The 16,663-nt window shown below is 47.4% G+C and overlaps 1 protein-coding gene across 4 annotated transcripts in view; it reads right to left on the bottom strand.

The window, feature by feature from the left end:
- Nucleotides 1-9,042, bottom strand: part of sae1 (SUMO1 activating enzyme subunit 1) — a 70,113-nt gene extending 61,071 nt beyond the window's left edge. For 2 of the 4 annotated variants that reach the window (XR_004410356.1, XM_033014586.1), the window contains exons 1-3: nt 8,878-9,040; nt 7,472-7,583; nt 5,942-6,115 (exon numbers count right to left, since the gene is read on the bottom strand). Coding sequence is in view for 3 of the 4 variants with exons in the window: in XM_033014586.1 (XP_032870477.1) it covers nt 5,942-6,115; nt 7,472-7,583; nt 8,878-8,969 (378 nt within the window). In the remaining variant the exon portion in view is untranslated. Of the gene's footprint in view, nt 1-5,941; nt 6,116-7,471; nt 7,584-8,835 lie in introns of all 4 variants that reach the window. The other 2 variants (XM_033014589.1, XM_033014588.1) reach the window with 2 other exon arrangements.
- Between the last annotated feature and the right edge of the window lie 7,621 nt (nt 9,043-16,663).

Genomic DNA, 16,663 nt, shown 5'->3' with positions numbered 1-16,663 from the left:
TCACGCAATTTGAGCAAACGAATCATCCATGCACTGTTAATGAGAACAGAGCACTGATAAACAATGTCAAAACAGTAAACATTTGTGCCACTGGTTATTAAACTAAAAGCTTCAGACTGTGCACCATTTTACAAGCCTAATGTGACTTGGTTTTCACATTTTAATCTTCATTTTTTATTCCCAAGAAACTTACTGTTGCTCACAAAATTCTGTTTCATTTTGGTTTGGGTCGATTTAAGTAATTAGATTGCAATGAAACTGGAAAAGCAGCACTCCGAGCCAACTTCAAATCTCTCACAAGGGGGGAGTTTACAGAGGCCTCAACTTCTTCCCCCTCTCTTCCATCACGTGGAAGGTACAAAAACCTGAAAGCACTTGCCACCAGATTCGGGCAAAATGTAGAAACAAGGAACTGCAGATCAGAGAGGCTGAGGAAGGGTTTCGGCCAGAAACGTTGCCTATTTCCTTCGCTCCATAGATGCTGCTGCACCTGCTGAGTTTCTCCAGCACTTTTGTCTACCTAGGAACTGCAGATGCTGGTTTACCAAGGAAAAGACACTAAATGCTGGAATAACTCAGTGGTCAGGCAGCATCACTGGAGAACAGGGATAGGTGATGTCTCGGGTTGGGACCCTTCTCTTGAAAAGTCACCTATCCATGTTCTCCAGAGATGCTGCCTGCTCCGCTGAGTTACTCCAGCACTTTAATGTTTTTCCACCAGATTCAGGAACAGCTTCTTCCCCATTGAGAAACAGAGTACATAGCATTTGATCCTGACTACGGGTGCTGTCTGTATAGAGTTTGTATGTTCTCCCTGTGACCATGTGGCTTTTCTCCGGGTGCTTAACTTTCATGTTAAGGGTGTAGTCACGATCTTCCAACCCACCTCATTGCACCCCTTACTTTTTTTCATCTGCACTTCCTCTCTAACTGTAACATTATACCTCTATATTTGGCACTCTAGCATTTTTCTCTTTGCACTACCTGTTGTACTTGTTTATAGAATGATTTGACTGGATAGCAAACAAAGTTTTTCACTGTATCTTGGTTCACATCACAAAAGTAAACCCATATTAATTCCAATGCCAACCCTTCAAAAAATCCATGGCCACATAGCTACATGGTAAGAATCAAATACAAACAGGTCTAGGTTCATCCTCTGGTTGTTCGGCATATAAACAAGGTTCACAGTTAGATTTGATACTCTGGGTTTAGTTTAGAGCTGCAGGGTGGAAACAGGGGTTAATGTTTTCAGAAATCTTTCGATTGGAAACCTAACAATCTCTGATCACTTCTGGGACAAGATGGTTTGTTTCTTTAGCTGCAATGTTTACACAATGGTCGGAAATCTTAAAAAACACACAATGGGAAGAGTGCCAATATTTTGGGACATGCGACACAGCAGAGTGGAAAACAAGTCACAGAGCAAGGTATAAGTTTTATAGCCATGCTCTTGCAATCTGAAATACCACAGAACCTCAAGTTAGGGTTCTGCAGTTACAAATATTTATAGATATTTTAGTTTTAGTTTTAAGGGCCTGTCCCACTGAAGCGATTTTTGGCGACTGCTGGCACCCGTCATAGTCGCAGCAGGTCACCGAAAATTTTCAACATGTTGAAAATCCAGCAGCGACCAGAAAAAGGTACGACTCTTTGGGCAACTACTCACGACCATACAGGCGTCACCCCGCGATACCTCTAGACTCTCCCACTAGTGGAAACATCCTCTCCATACTGGAGAGTCGGTTTATCAAGGAGGACTCTCTCGAACTTCTACAGGTGCGCAGTAGAGAGCATGCTGACCGGTTGCATCGTGGCTTGGTTCGGCAACTTGAACGCCCAGGAGCGGAAAAGACTGCAAAAGGTTGTGACCACTGCCCAGTCCATCACCGGCTCTGACCTCCCTACCATCGAGGGGATCTATCGCAGTCGCTGCCTCAAAAAGGCTGGCAGCATCAAGGATCCACACCATCCTAGCCCCACACTCATCTCTCCGCTGCCTTCAGGTAGGAGGCACAGGAACCTGAAATCTGGTACATCTAGGTTCAGGAATAGCTACTTCCCCACAGCCATCAGACTATTAAACTCAACTCAAACAAAATCTGAACTTTAATTAGCCTATTGCATTTTATATGCTTATTTATGTGTGTGTGTGTGTATATATATATATATATATATATATATATATGTATATATTCAATGGTCTATGGACACACTGATCTGTTCTGTATTTATTTATGCCAGCAATATTCTGTTGTGCTGAAGCAAAGCAAGAATGTCATTGTCCTATCTGGGACACATGACAATAAGCTTCCCTGAATCTTGAATCCACATAGACCTGGATCGAACCCTTGTCTCTGATGCTGATCCACCCCTACATGGTCAACACCAGCTGTACACTTTACTTGACATGCAACTACCATCATCACAGGCTAAAATAAATAAACTATCCCTAGCCTTTTGAAGACACAAGGAACTGCCGATGCTGGAATCTTGAGCAAAGCACCAAGTGCTGGATGAATTCAACAGGTTAGACAGCATCTGTGGAGGGAAATGAATGGATGACTTTTTAAGTTCGGGATTCTTTTTTAGACTGATAGGCTTGGGTGGGGGCGGGGGGGGGGAGGCGGGGAGGGGAAAGGGAGAAAGCTGGAAAATAGAGGCGGGGCGGGACATAGCCTGACAAAATGATGGATCAAGTGATGAAGACTAGAGGTGAAGAGAAAAGGATGTCAGATAAGAAAGAGGAGAAGTGAAAGGTAAAGCCAGAGGGAGGGATGTGGATGAAAAAGTGCAGGGTGATGGGAATTAAAAAGGGGGATAAAAGGGAAAGACGGGACTCGGGATGAAAGAGGTGCATGCACAGGAAGGGAAATGAGAAGGATGACGGGAAATAGGAGATGGCAGGAGAAATGTGTGTGCATCTGGATGGGGGGGGGGGGGGGGGTGTGCAGAGGAAAAAGATTATGGAGGTGAGTATTACTTGAAATTGGAGCATCCAATGTTTGTACCATTATTTCCAGAATAGACTTTAAGTTAAGTTTTAGTTTGGAGATACAATGCGGAAACAGGCCCTTCGGCCCACCGAGTCCGTGCCGACCAGTGATCCGCGTACACTAGCACTATACCACACACTGGGGACAATTTACAATTTTTATCAAAGCCAAATAACCTACAAACCTGCACGTCTTTGGAGTGTGGGAGGAAACCGGAGCACCTGGAGAAAAGCCACGCAGGTCACGGGGAGAACATACAAACTCTATACAGACAGCACCCGTAGTCAGGATCAAATGCTATGTACTCTGCTTCTCAATTCCCCTACTCTAGGCAAGAAGCTTGTGTGGTTTACATTTTGTTCAATCTACTTCAGACTTTGATCAGTCAGAGGGTGGTGAATCTGTGGAACTCATTGCCACAGAAGGCTGTGGGGGCCAAGCCAATGGATATTTTGATGGCAGAGAGAGATGGATTCCTGATTAATACGGGTGTCAGGGGTTATGGGGGGGGGAGACAGGAGAATGGGGTTCAGAGGGAAAGATAGAGATCAGGCATGATTGAATGGTGGAGTAGACTTGACGGACAAAATGGTCTAATTCTGCTCCTATCACTTATGATTTATGAACTTATGATTTGGTCATGGCAGAGATTGCAATCTGCAGAACCAGTGTCGCTATGTGAAGTTCACTTCTGCCACCTAGTGTCACTAGAGAATTGTGGCACTTTGCTAGCCTTGCGTGGGTGCCATGCAAGTCCTGCATCAACAAGCAGATTGCAGGAGAAACCCATCGAAAGTGAGACACCATCTGAACTTGCTCCTTCAACATTGGCACTGTGCACTCGGCACGTACTTCAGAGTACGTTCCTCATCCCCAGCCAACAATTTAAAGATACTGAATGGAAACAGGCCCTTCGGCCCACCGACCATCCATCACCCGTTCGCACTAGTTCTATGTTATCCTACTTTTGCATCCACTCCCCACACACCAAGAACAATTCGTCCCACCTTACCTCTCTGAGCTGCTCCACCCATACGCTCCTGCCCGGTCCCTCAGGTCAGCTGATCAGCTGCTCCTGGAGGTACCGAGGTCTAAGCGGAAGCTCAGAGGGGATAGAGCCTTCTCTGTTGCTGCTCCGGCATTCTGGAACGCTCTGCCGTTGCACGTCAGACAGGCCCCCTCACTGTCCATCTTCAAATCCAGTATTAAAACACATCTATACTCCCTGGCGAGTCTGAAGAAGGGTTTCGGCCCGAAACGTCGCCTATTTCCTTCGCTCCATAGATGCTGCTGCACCCGCTGAGTTTCCCCAGCAATTTTGTGTACCTTCTATACTCCCTGGCTTTTGACCATGCATGAGACTTTGCTCCTGCTTGTAGTGTTTTTAATATTTCTTTATTTTGAATATCTTTACTTACTCCATCTTTTAACTGTTATTATTGGTGTGTATTAACTTTTTTTGTCAATGATTAGTGATGTACAGCACTTTGTTGCAACTATGTTTGTTTTTAAAGTGCTCTATAAATAAAATTATTATTATTATTATTATTATTACAGAGGCCAATTAACCTACAAACCCCAGATTCAGATGTCATTGTGCAGTGTACAGTACAGAGACAACGAAATGCAGTTAGCATGTCCCTAGAAGAGTGACATAGAATATGAGCAATAAATAAATATATTTACGTGCATATAGTCATAGTAGTGCAATTATTTTTTTCCTGTGGGAGGAGTGTCCGGGGGGGGGGGGTGATTGGCAGTCACCGAGGTACAGTGTTGAGTAGGGTGACAGCCGCAGGGAAGAAGCTGTTCCTGGACCTGCTGGTCCGGCAACGGAGAGACCTGTAGCGCCTCCCGGATGGTAGGGGGGTAAACAGTCTATGGTTGAGGTGAGAGCAGTCCTTGGCAATGCTGAGCGCCCTTCGCAGACATCGCTTGCTTTGGACAGACTCAATGGAGGGGAGCGAGGAACCGGTGATGCGTTGAGCAATTTTCACCACCCTCTGCAGTGCTTTCCGGTCGGAGACAGAGCAGTTGCCATACCATACTGTGATACAGTTGGTAAGGATGCTCTCGATGGTGCAGCGGTAGAAGTTCACCAGAATCTGAGGAGACAGGTGGACCTTCTTTAGTCTCCTCAGGAAGAAGAGACGCTGGTGAGCCTTCTTGACCAGAGTTGAGGAACACACAGGTCTTTGAGATAAACCCATGCAGTCATGGTGAGAATGTGCAAAGTGCGTACAGACTGGGTACGATCCTGACTACGACTGCTGTCTGTACGGTGTTTGCACGTTCTCCCCATGTCCTGAGCGGGATTTCTCCAGGATTTCCGGTACCCTCTCACACTCCGGGTTTGTAGGCTAATTGGCTTGGTATAAATGTAATTTGTCCCTCGTGTGTAGGATGGTGTGCTACGACTCAGTGGGCCGAAGGGCCTGGTTCCATGCTGTATTCCCAACTAAACTAAAGGGCCTGTCCCACTGAGGCGATTTTTTGGGCGACTATGCTATCATCACATGGTCGCCGGGGTGTCGCCTGTACGGTCGTGAGTCGTCTCCTCAGTCGACCAAAGAGTCGTAGCGTTTTTCTGTTTGCCGCTGGATTTTAAAATGTTCAAAACTTTTTGGCGACAGTCGGAGACCGTGGGCTTGTCTTCTCCTGACGAAGGTGCTGTCGTACGTTGTTGCCAGAATGATGTAGGTTATCGGCGGTGCTGACTTCCATTGTCGTAGTCGCCGGCAGTCACCTAAAACAAATCACCTGGTGGGACAAGCCCTTAAAGCACCTGAGGTCAAGATTCAATCCCGCTGTGAGGCAGCAGCTCTATCACTGGGCCACAGTGCCGCCCAAGGTTTATGACTGTACGCTTTAACTGTAAAGTCTAACAGAAATGAACTGGAACAAGCTATGGTCCTTGTGCACACAGAAGACCAAAGGATACTCACAGCATCGTACTGGGTGAGGAACTCCTGGGGCTTGTCTTTGATGTTCTCCGTGTCGACTTTCACCTCCACCATCGGGTTCAGGTTCTGGGCACGTTCCAGCGACGCTTCCGCCCGATTTTTTCCCGAAGAACCAGTAGGGATGAGGAACTGAGATCTTGCATCGTCTGGGGTAGCCTGCAGTCGACATGAGTTTGTTAAATGAGGAAAATCATTTGAAAGGCGTCAATTTGTTTCGCTTGCCGAACATGTTGCCACGACTTGAGGATCTGAGCTATAGGCTAGCACTCCATTTAGTTTAGTTTAGAGATACAGCGCAGAAACAGGCCCTTCGGCCCACTGAGTCCGCTCTGACCAGTGATCCCCGCACACTAGCACTAAACTACACACACTGAACACAATTTACAATTATACCAAGCCAATTAGCCTACAAACCTGTAGGTCTTTGGAGGAAACCAGAGATCCCAGAGAAAACCTGCGCAGATCACGGGGAGAATGTACAAACGCCCGAGTCTCGGGCACTGCAAGCAGTAATATGGAACTGCAGATGTGGTTTAAACCAAAGAAAGACACAAAGTGCTGGAGTAACTCAGCAGCTCAGGCAGCATCCCTGGAGAAGAAGGGTCTCGACCCAAAATGTCACCTATTCCATTTCTCCAGAGAGGCTGTCTGACCCGCTAAGTTACTCCAGCATTTTGTGTCTGTCCTCAGTTTAAACTAGCATCTGCAGTTCCTTCCTACACATACCTGGAGAACATGGACAGGTGACACTTTGGGACAGGACCCTTCTTCAGGCTGAGTGCAGGGGAGCGGGAAAGACAGCCTGGGTACCAGGCATTACACCAGGCCAGGAGCTCCACACTGCCGAATCCATCAACAGCACAGGGTCCTCTAATGTAAGGCAGCATCTCTGGATAGAAGGAAAGGGTGATGTTTTGGGTTGGGAATTCAGGGAGAGGGAGACACAGAGATAAGGATGGGTAAGGTGTGAAAACAAGACATTAAAGAAATGGGGATTGAGGAAAATGTAGAATAGATCATTGTTAGCTAGGAGAAAATGACAACAAATAGAGACAAAATGTAATTAGGGACTGTAAGACTAGTCGGAGAACAGGAAAGGGGGAGGGATGGAGTGCGAGGAAAAGCAGGGGTTACTTGAAGTTAGAGAAGTCAATATTCATTCAGCTGGGGTGTAATCTTCCCAAACGAAATATGAGGTGCTGTTCCTCCAATTTGCGCTGGGCCTCACTCTGACAGTGGAGGAGGCCCAGGACAGAAAGGTTATTGTGTGAATGGGGGGGGGGGGGTTAAAGTGTTTAGCAACCGGTAGATCAGGTATGTTTGGGCGGACTGAGCGGAGGTGTTCTGCGAATCGATCGCCGAGCCTGCGCTTGGTCTCACCGATACATAGGAGTCCACACCTGGAGCAGCGGAGGCTGGAGGTGGTGCGAGTGAACCCCTACCTTAGCTGAACACTTGTGAACCAACCCAAATCATCCCCAACCATGAAGGTGAAAAACTTTGCCAGAATACCTGTTGATGATCGAGTAGGGTCAGTGCTTTGACGCCGGCCAGAATGAGGTTTTTGGCCACTTCAGCTCCAAGACCCTTCATCCCCACCAACAGCACACGCGAGCCACGGAGCCTGTAAAACAGCAACCACTCTTGAGCGACTTGCAGCAGAGCTGGTTGGACAGCATAGAAACAAGGTGGCGGCAGCAAGGTTGAATGAAAAAAAAATAAAAAGCAGATGGAATAATTCAGCAGGTCAGGCAACATCTGAGGGAAATATCCTTTATGTCTTTAAATTTAATGATCATTCAGAAACACTTGGGCGGCATGGTGGGAACCATCCATAGTACAGATACATGATAACTTCTGTGACTAGCACACAGAATTGCTTCCTTACAGCACCGGGTACCTGGGTTCAATCCTGCTTACGGCTGCTGTCTGCAGCAAAGATCCTATCGCTATAAGATCTTTGGTCTGCAGAGTTTGCACGTTCTTCCGTGACCTTGTGGGTTTTCTCCGGGTGCTCTGGTTTCCTCCCACACTCGAGACAGCTGGTGTTCATCTGTGGGGTCATGGTCCCAGTCTGAAGGAAGGTCTCTACCTGAAATGTCACCTATTCCTTTTCTCAAGAGATCCGCTGAGTTACTCCAGCCTTTTGTGTCTACCTTTGGTTTAAACCAGCATCTGCAGTTCCTTTGCTGGTGCTGGCTCGAAGGGCCGAATGGCCTCCTCCTGCACCTATTTTCTATGTTTCTATGTGTTTAAGAAGGAACTGCAGATGCTGGAAAATCGAGGGTAGACAAAAGTGCTGGAGAAACTCAGCGGGTGCAGCAGCATCTATGGAGCGAAGGAAATAGGCAACGTTTCGGGCCGAAACCCTTCTTCAGTCCGAAACCTGTTTCTGTGTTTCCTGCACGTGGATAGGACAGGTTTGGAGGGAGATGGACCAAACGCAGGCAGGTGGGACTAGGGTAGCTGGGACAGTAATTGTTATATGGTTATATTGCAGGTAGATGGGACCAAAGATCTTTGGATGGGACTAGGGGAGAATACGTGTTCGGCACGGACTAGTAGGACCGAGATGGCCTGTTTCCGTGCTGTGATTGTTATATGGTTATGTGTTGGCCGGTGCGGGCAAGGTGGGCCGAAGGGCATGTTTCCGTGCTGTAATTGTTATATGGTTATATGTTGGCCGGTGCGGGCAAGGTGGGCCGAAGGGCCTGTTTACACACTGTATCACTCTATGACTCTATATCAACATTTCACCATTTGGCAAAATTGAACATATCGGCTAAATTATAATGGGTGCCAGCCCCTTTAACCCGTGGGCCTGCCCCTTTAAGGGGGCCATGGATGCCGTTGGCCTCACAGCGACCGGCGCTCACCGACACCCAGCGCCTTCCCGCCGCCGGCGCCGCTGTAGTCACCGTTTCTGCGCCTCCAGCCCCCACAGGCGGATCTGCCTGTCGTACTGAGCCGCCTCCTCCTCGCTGATCACCGCTTCTTCGTTCTCCACCATGACGCCGCCTGTCCGTCCGTCCGTCCGCACGCACGCTCACCGCCCTCTCGCCCGACGCGCTGACGTCGTCGTTGCTGGGGCGCCCGACGCGCTAACGTCGCCGATGCCCGGGCGACCGACGCGCTGACGTTGTCGTCTCCCGGACGCCCGACGCGCTGACGTCGTCGTTGCTGGGGCGCCCGACGCGCTAACGTCGTCGATGCCCGGGCGACCGACGCGCTGACGTTGTCGTCTCCCGGACGCCCGACGCGCTGACGTCATCGTTGCTTGAGCGCCCGCCGCGCTGAGGTCACCGTCTCCCGGGCGACCGCCGCGCTGACGTCCTCGTTTTCCGTTGGCCTCCGACGCGATTGTGTCAAACGCTGTGTTCCGCGTCACGTGACCCGGCACGCCCCTCGCCGTGACGTCATGGTGGTTACGGCCTGGCGCCACTTTGTTGCCCTGTGGCCTGACGTCACGCCATCCATTCATTCATCCATCCATTCATTCATTCATTGAGGGCGCTCACAAATCTGAGGAAGGACATTATTGCCCTAGAGGGAGTGCAGAGAAGGTTCACCAGACTGATTCCTGGGTGTCAGGACTTTCATATGAAGAAAGACTGGATTGACTCGGTTTATACTCTCTAGAATTTAGGAGATTGAGAGGGGATCTTATAGAAACTTATAAAATTCTTAAGGGGTTGGACAGGCTAGATGCAGGAAGATTGTTCCCGATGTTGGGGAAGTCCAGGACAAGGGGTCACAGTTTAAGGATAAGGGGGAAATCCTTTAAGACCGAGATGAGAAAAACATTTTTCACACAGAGAGTGGTGAATCTCTGGAACTCTCTGCCACAGAGGGTAGTTGAGGCCAGTTCATTGGCTATATTTAAGAGGGAGTTAGATGTGGCCCTTGTGGCTAAAGGGATCAGGGGGTATGGAGAGAAGGCAGGGATGGGATACTGAGTTGGATGATCAGCCATGATCATATTGAATGGCGGTGCAGGCTCGAAGGGCCGAATGGCCTACTCCTGCACCTATTTTCTATGTTTCTATGTTTCTCCCCTTGAGGCAGAAACTCAACAGGAACACACACATGTATCAATACCCACATCCGAGATGTTCTCATTCTTTAGAAACATAGAAAAATAGAAAATAGGTGCAGGAGGAGGCCATTCGGCCCTTCGAGCCAGGGCCTCGGGTGTTCCCCTCTCCCATCATAGAGGAGGCCCTCATTCGTGTCTCCTCGGTACCCCGCAGGTCCGCCCTTGCTCACCCTCTCCCTAGTCGCAACAGGGACACAGTCCCCCTAGTCCTTACCTTCCACCCCGTCAGCCGTCGCATACAACACTTAATCCTCCAAAATATCCGCCACCTCCCCCACCTCCCGTTTCGGGTCGAGACCCTTCTTCAAACTGAGAGTCAGGGGGGAAATGGAAACAAGAGATAGGGACAGTGATGTAGAGAGATATAGAACAAATGAACGAAAGACAGGCAAAAGAGTAATGATGATAAAGGAAACAGGCCATCCATCGTCAGTTGTTTGTTAGTTGAGACTCAATGTGCCAGCTTTGAAGCTGGATTTCTGCCTATCATTGGTTTAAACCAACATCTGCAGTTCCTTCCTGCGACCTTCATTGCAAGATGGTCTCAAGTGTTTAGAGTCAAGGGGGTTTTATTGGCATGTGGCCTGTAACGGAACAACGAAATTCTTACTTGCAACAGCATAGGCAGCAGAACAGGTTTGTGGAAACAATACTCAGTAGGTAATACAGCAAACAAATAAAAAGATGTTCAATAAATTAAATAAAACAATACAGTTCAAAAACAAAAGACAGGCCAGAGTCCTTGGTGCAATCCAAGCAGTTCACAGTTCGGAGTTTAGTTGCAGTTCGTAGTGTTGGGAAGAAGATGTTCCTGAACCTGGGCATTACAGTTTGCAGGCTACTAAACTTTCTTCCCAATGGCAGGAGTGAATGTCTGACTACAGATTTACGGGTGTCCTGGTACAGCTGGTACTGCTTCATGAGACGGCTCGGTAGGGCGGCATGGTGAAGCAGCGGGTAGAGCTGCTGCCCTACAGCGCCAAAGACTTGGGTTCGATCCTGACTAAGGGTGCTGTCTGTACGGAGTCTATACGTTCTTCCCCGTGACCTGCGTGGGTTTTCTCCGGGATCTCCGGTTTCCTCTCACACTCCAAAGATGTACAGGTTTCGGTAAAATTGTAAATTGTCCCTGGTGTGTGTAGGATATTGTTAGTGTGTGAGGATCGCTGGTCGGCACGGACAGTGGGCTGAAGGGCCTGTTTCCACTCTGTATCTCTAAACTAAATCATTGATTCACTAGTTACTCAGAGAGTCATAGAGTGATACAGTGTGGAATCAGGCCCTTCGGCTCAACATGCCCACACTGGCCAACATGTTCCAGCTACACTAGTCCCACCTGCCTGTGGTTGGCCCATATTCCATCAAACCTGTACTATCCAATGTACCTGTCTAATTGCCTCTTAAACGTTGGGATAGTCCCAGCCTTAACTACCTCCTCCAGCAGCTTGTTCCACATACATGCACCTTCCTTTGTGTGAAAAAGTTACCCCTCAGATTCCTAGAAACATAGAAAATAGGTGCAGGAGTAGGCCATTCGGCCCTTCGAGCCTGCACCGCCATTCAATATGATCATGGTTGATCATCCAACTCAGTATCCTGTACCTGCCTTCTCTCCATACCCCCTGATCCCTTTAGCCACAAGGGCCACATCTAACTCCCTCTTAAATATAGCCAATGAACTGGCCTCAACTACCTTCCGTGGCAGAGAATTCCAGAGATTCCTATTAAATCTTTTCCCCTTCGCCTTGAACCTATGTCCTCTGGTCCTTGATTCCCCTACTCTGGGCAAGAGATTCTGTGCATCCACCCGATCTATTCCTCTCATGATTTTGTACACTTCTATAGGATCAACCCTCATCCTCCTGTGCTCCAGGGAATAGAGACCCAGCCTGCTCAACCTCTCCCCATAGCTCACACCCTCTAGTCCTGACAATACCCTTCGTAATGCTTCTCTGAACCCATTCCAGCTAGACAACAATTTTCCTGGAACAAGTTCTTATCAGTCAAGAGCCAACACATCTTTGTCTATTATTCCTGGTATGAGGAAGATGAAGAAATGTTCCCACAGTTGGAACACACCACACCTTCTTTAACTAACAACTCTTTTTTAAACCGAGAGTCCAAATCGGTTGCGCAAAGTACAAAAAAGTTTTCATTTTTTAATTTCTTCATTTGGAATTAAAGATATTTTTGTACAGAAATCAAATACAAACACATTCTTGTTATATTTTATGTAGATAAAAATGCGGAGAAACTCAGTGGGTGAGGCAGCATCTATGGAGCGAAGGAAATAGGCAACGTTTCGGGTCGAGACCCTTCTTCGGACTGATGTGGGGGGGGGGGGGGGCAGGAAGAAGACAGGAAGAGGTGGAGCCAGTGGGCTGAGGGAGAGCTGTTATATTTTAGTTTAGTTTAGAGATACAGTGCGGAAACAGGCCCTTCAGCCCACCAAATCCATGCTGACCTGCGATCCCTGTACAGGAGCACTATCCTACTTCACCAGGGACAATTGACAATTCTTACCAAGCCAGTTAACCTACAAACTTGTACGCCTTTGGAGTGTGGGAGAAAGAATTCCACAGATTAATTTCACCAGCCTCTGACTAAAGAAATTCCTCATCATCTCCTTCCTAAAGGAACGTCCTTTCATTCTGAGGCTATGACCTCTGATCCTAGACTCTCCCACCAGTGGAAACATCCTCTCCGCATCCACTCTATCCAGGCCTTTCACTAGTCAGTAAGTTTCAATGAGGGGGCCCCTCATCCTTCGAAATTCCAGTGAGTACAGGCCTGGTGCAGTCAAATGCTCATCATAAGTCATTCCTGGGATCGTTCTCGTAAACCTCCTCTGGACCCTCTCCAGTGCCAGCACATCCTTCCTCAGATATGGGGCCCCCAACGATTGCTGACAATACTCCAAATGTGGCCCGACCAGCGCCTTAAAGAGCCTCAGCCTTGTGTCGACCCAGGTAAACTAACGCTGGCCTCTGGTACGAGACGTTTCGATGAGGTTGGGGAGACCATCACTGTTCGACACATCGAGACACATTGGACCTGCCGTTTCCATCTCTGTGGGAGGTGTAGATGACCTTGGATCACAAGCTGTGGACACAAGAAAGAACCAACTTTAGTTGTTAGTAAGCATTGCTCAGAAGTTTTAAACTTATTTTACTTTCTTATATCTCTTGTTCTCTATTTTTCTCCATTTCTCTTTTTTTTTTTTCTCTCTTTGATTTTCCTTTTATCTCTTCTCAGGTTTGACGTTTCCACGGGTCTCTTTTGATCACTTTCTCACGCACTTACTATCCTAACTAACTTTCTCTACTTTACTTCTTTCTAAGGTTTAAAATAAGAAGTGGTACAGGAAATGTTTTATGTTATTTTTGGCTTATATCGCTATATTACTTCTTATATAACATTACTTCTAATATTACCAAAAAAAAAAAAAAAAAAAAAAAAAAGTTTTAAACTGACTGGATGACACTGTAGATATCCAGAATTAGGTCTTGCACAAGCAGGCTGAGGAACAGCTTTTTCAATAACACCATTACACTGCTGAACTCACAGTCCCGACGCTAGCTATCTTTTATACTCTCCCATCTGTATACATTTAGAAACATAGAAACATAGAAATTAGGTGCAGGAGTAGGCCATTCGGCCCTTCGAGCCTGCACCGCCATTCAATATGATCATGGCTGATCATCCAACTCAGTATCCCGTACCTGCCTTCTCTCCATACACTCTGATCCCCTTAGCCACAAGGGCCACATCTAACTCCCTCTTAAATATAGCCAATGAACTGACCTCGACTACCCTCTGTGGCAGAGAGTTCCAGAGATTCACCACTCTCTGTGTGAAAAGATTTCTTCTCATCTCGGTTTTAAAGGATTTCCCCCTTATCCTTAAGCTGTGACCCCTTGTCCTGGACCCCAACATCGGGAGCAATCTTCCTGCATCTAGCCTGTCCAACCCCTTAAGAATTTTGTAAGTTTCTATAAGATCCCCTCTCAATCTCCTAAATTCTAGAGAGTATAAACCAAGTCTATCCAGTCTTTCTTCACAAGACAGTCCTGACATCCCAGGAATCAGCCTGGTGAACCTTCTCTGCACTCCCTCTATGGCAATAATGTCCTTCCTCAGATTTGGAGACCAAAACTGTACGCAATACTCCAGGTGTGGTCTCACCAAGACCCTGTACAACTGCAGTAGAACCTCCCTGCTCCTATACTCAAATAGGCAAATTTATTTGCCTATGTACCAGTTTAATTCATCCACAGTGCACATATTGTTTAACCAGTATTTTTATTTCTACTATCTTGCACTCTGACCAGACGCTAAACTGCATTTCGTTGAACCTGTACTCGTATTTGTGCAATGACAATAAAGTTGAATCAAATCAAATCAAATCAATTGACACGCTGATTATTCTTAAGAATAAATATCGGCCGCAAGTTGTCCTGGACTAGCCACATCGAAGCGATGGGCCATAAAATGCACCAATGCCTTTACTTTCTTAGGAGGCTTAGGTAGTTCAGCATGTCCCCAGCAAGCATCGACTACATCTACAGATGCGCCGTGGAAGGCATTCCAACCAACCATAGACTGTTTACACTCGTACCATCCGGGAGGCGCTACAGGTCTCTCCGTTGCCAGACCAGCAGGTCCAGGGACAGCTTCTTCCCTGCGGCTGTTACATTACTCAACACTGTACCTCGGTGATTGCCAGCCACCCCCCCCCCCCCGGACACTCCTTCCACCAGGAAAAAAACTACTATAACCATATAACCATATAACAATTACAGCACGGAAACAGGCCATCTCGACCCTTCTAGTCCGTGCCGAACACGTATTCTCCCCTAGTCCCATATACCTGCGCTCAGACCATAACCCTCCATTCCTTTCCCGTCCTATGACTATGACTGTATGCACGTAAATATATTTATTTATTGCTCATATTTGGGGACAGAGCCTTCTCCAGGGCAGTTCCCAGGCTCTGGAACTCCCTCCCCCAACTGATCCGCAATTCCGTGTCCCTCACCATCTTCCAGTCCCGCCTCAAGACCCATCTCTTCACCTCTGCCTATCCTTAGCCCCACGTCCCCCTCCCTTTTCATCTGTGCTTGAATTGCCTCATATTGTGTTTTGAATTGAATTCTGTCTTTACTTTGTGTACTAGTCATGTCTCTACTATTTATTTCATTCCGCTTACATGTTTTTCCTCTACTTGCTAAATTTTTGTAAGGTGTCCTTGAGACTCTTGAAAGGCGCCCATAAATAAAATGTATTATTATTATTATTATATTCTATGTCGCTCTTCTAGGGAGATGCTAACTGCATTTCATTGTCTCTGTACTGTACACTGCATAATGACAATACATTTGAATCTGAATCTGAATCTGAATTTGATCGGGATGCATCACCACTGTGCCACTGGTGAAAGGGAGATTGAAGTGCCTTTTCTCTTACCCACCACATCCGTGACCAGCCCCATCCAAGACTGCTAGAAATCGCAGCAAATTGTGGACGCAGCCTAGACCATCACACAAAGCAACCTCCCTTCCATTGGACACCTCCATCGACACTTCACCCTCCCGCTGCAAGGCCAGCAACATAATCAAGGACCACTCTCATCCCGGTCACTCCATCCTCTCCCCTCTCCCCTCTCCCATTAGGCAAGAGGTACAGAAGTGTGAAAACGCACACCTCCAGATCCAGATTCAGGGACATTTTTCTCCCCAGCTGTTATCAGGCAACTGGACTTTGAATCTGCACGCCTTCTTGCAGTGCACACACACCCTGTTTGATTTTAGTTTAGTTTCGAGATAAAGCGAGTCCACGCTGATCAGCGATCCCCATACACTACAACTATCCCACACATGAGGGACAATTTACAATTTTTACCGAAGCCAATTAACCTACAGGACCTGTATGTCTTTGGTGTCTGGGAAGGAAACCGAAGATTTCGGAGAAAACACATGATTTTTCGGGTCGAGATGAGCTGTCTGAAGGAGGGTCTCGACCCGAAACGTCACCCATTCCTTCTCTCCAGAGATGCTGCCTGTCCCGCTGAGTTGCTCCAGCAGCTTGTGTCTATCTTGGTTTAAAACCAGCATCTACAGATTCTTCTTAAACTAAACCATGTCTGACCGGCTGACTATTTTCTGTATTCATTTCCATCAACAGCGGTGTTCATTCAACTTCCTAACTATTGGAGAGGAACATTCTGATCTGATCCAAGATCCACTTTGGAAACATCTGTGTTATCCTGATTATCCTTCACAAATAATCAGACACCATCTTTTCCTGGGTTGGTTCTGGAATGATCTTAATGGCTTTCTGTCACTTTTATGTGGGGTGTGGTATGAATAATGGACTTGTAGAGTTCTTGCATAAACTTCCGCCACAGTTTGTTGCTCTTGGCTCAGTTTCAGAGAAGCTCGGGTCAGTTTAGGGGCACGGCACGGAAACAGGCCCTTCGGCCCACCGAGCCCATGCTAGCAATCGGCTGCTAGTTCTCCATTATCCCACTTTCGCATCCACTCACTAGGGGGAAATGGAAAAAGGACCAATTACCCTACAAACCCGCACGTCTTTGGGGTGTGGGAAGA

The sequence above is a fragment of the Amblyraja radiata genome, chromosome 41 (assembly GCF_010909765.2).
Source record: "Amblyraja radiata isolate CabotCenter1 chromosome 41, sAmbRad1.1.pri, whole genome shotgun sequence".
Taxonomy (NCBI): Eukaryota; Metazoa; Chordata; class Chondrichthyes; order Rajiformes; family Rajidae; genus Amblyraja; species Amblyraja radiata.
The sequence above is the reverse complement of the archived record's forward strand: the minus strand, read 5'-3'. Positions and strand labels throughout refer to the sequence as shown.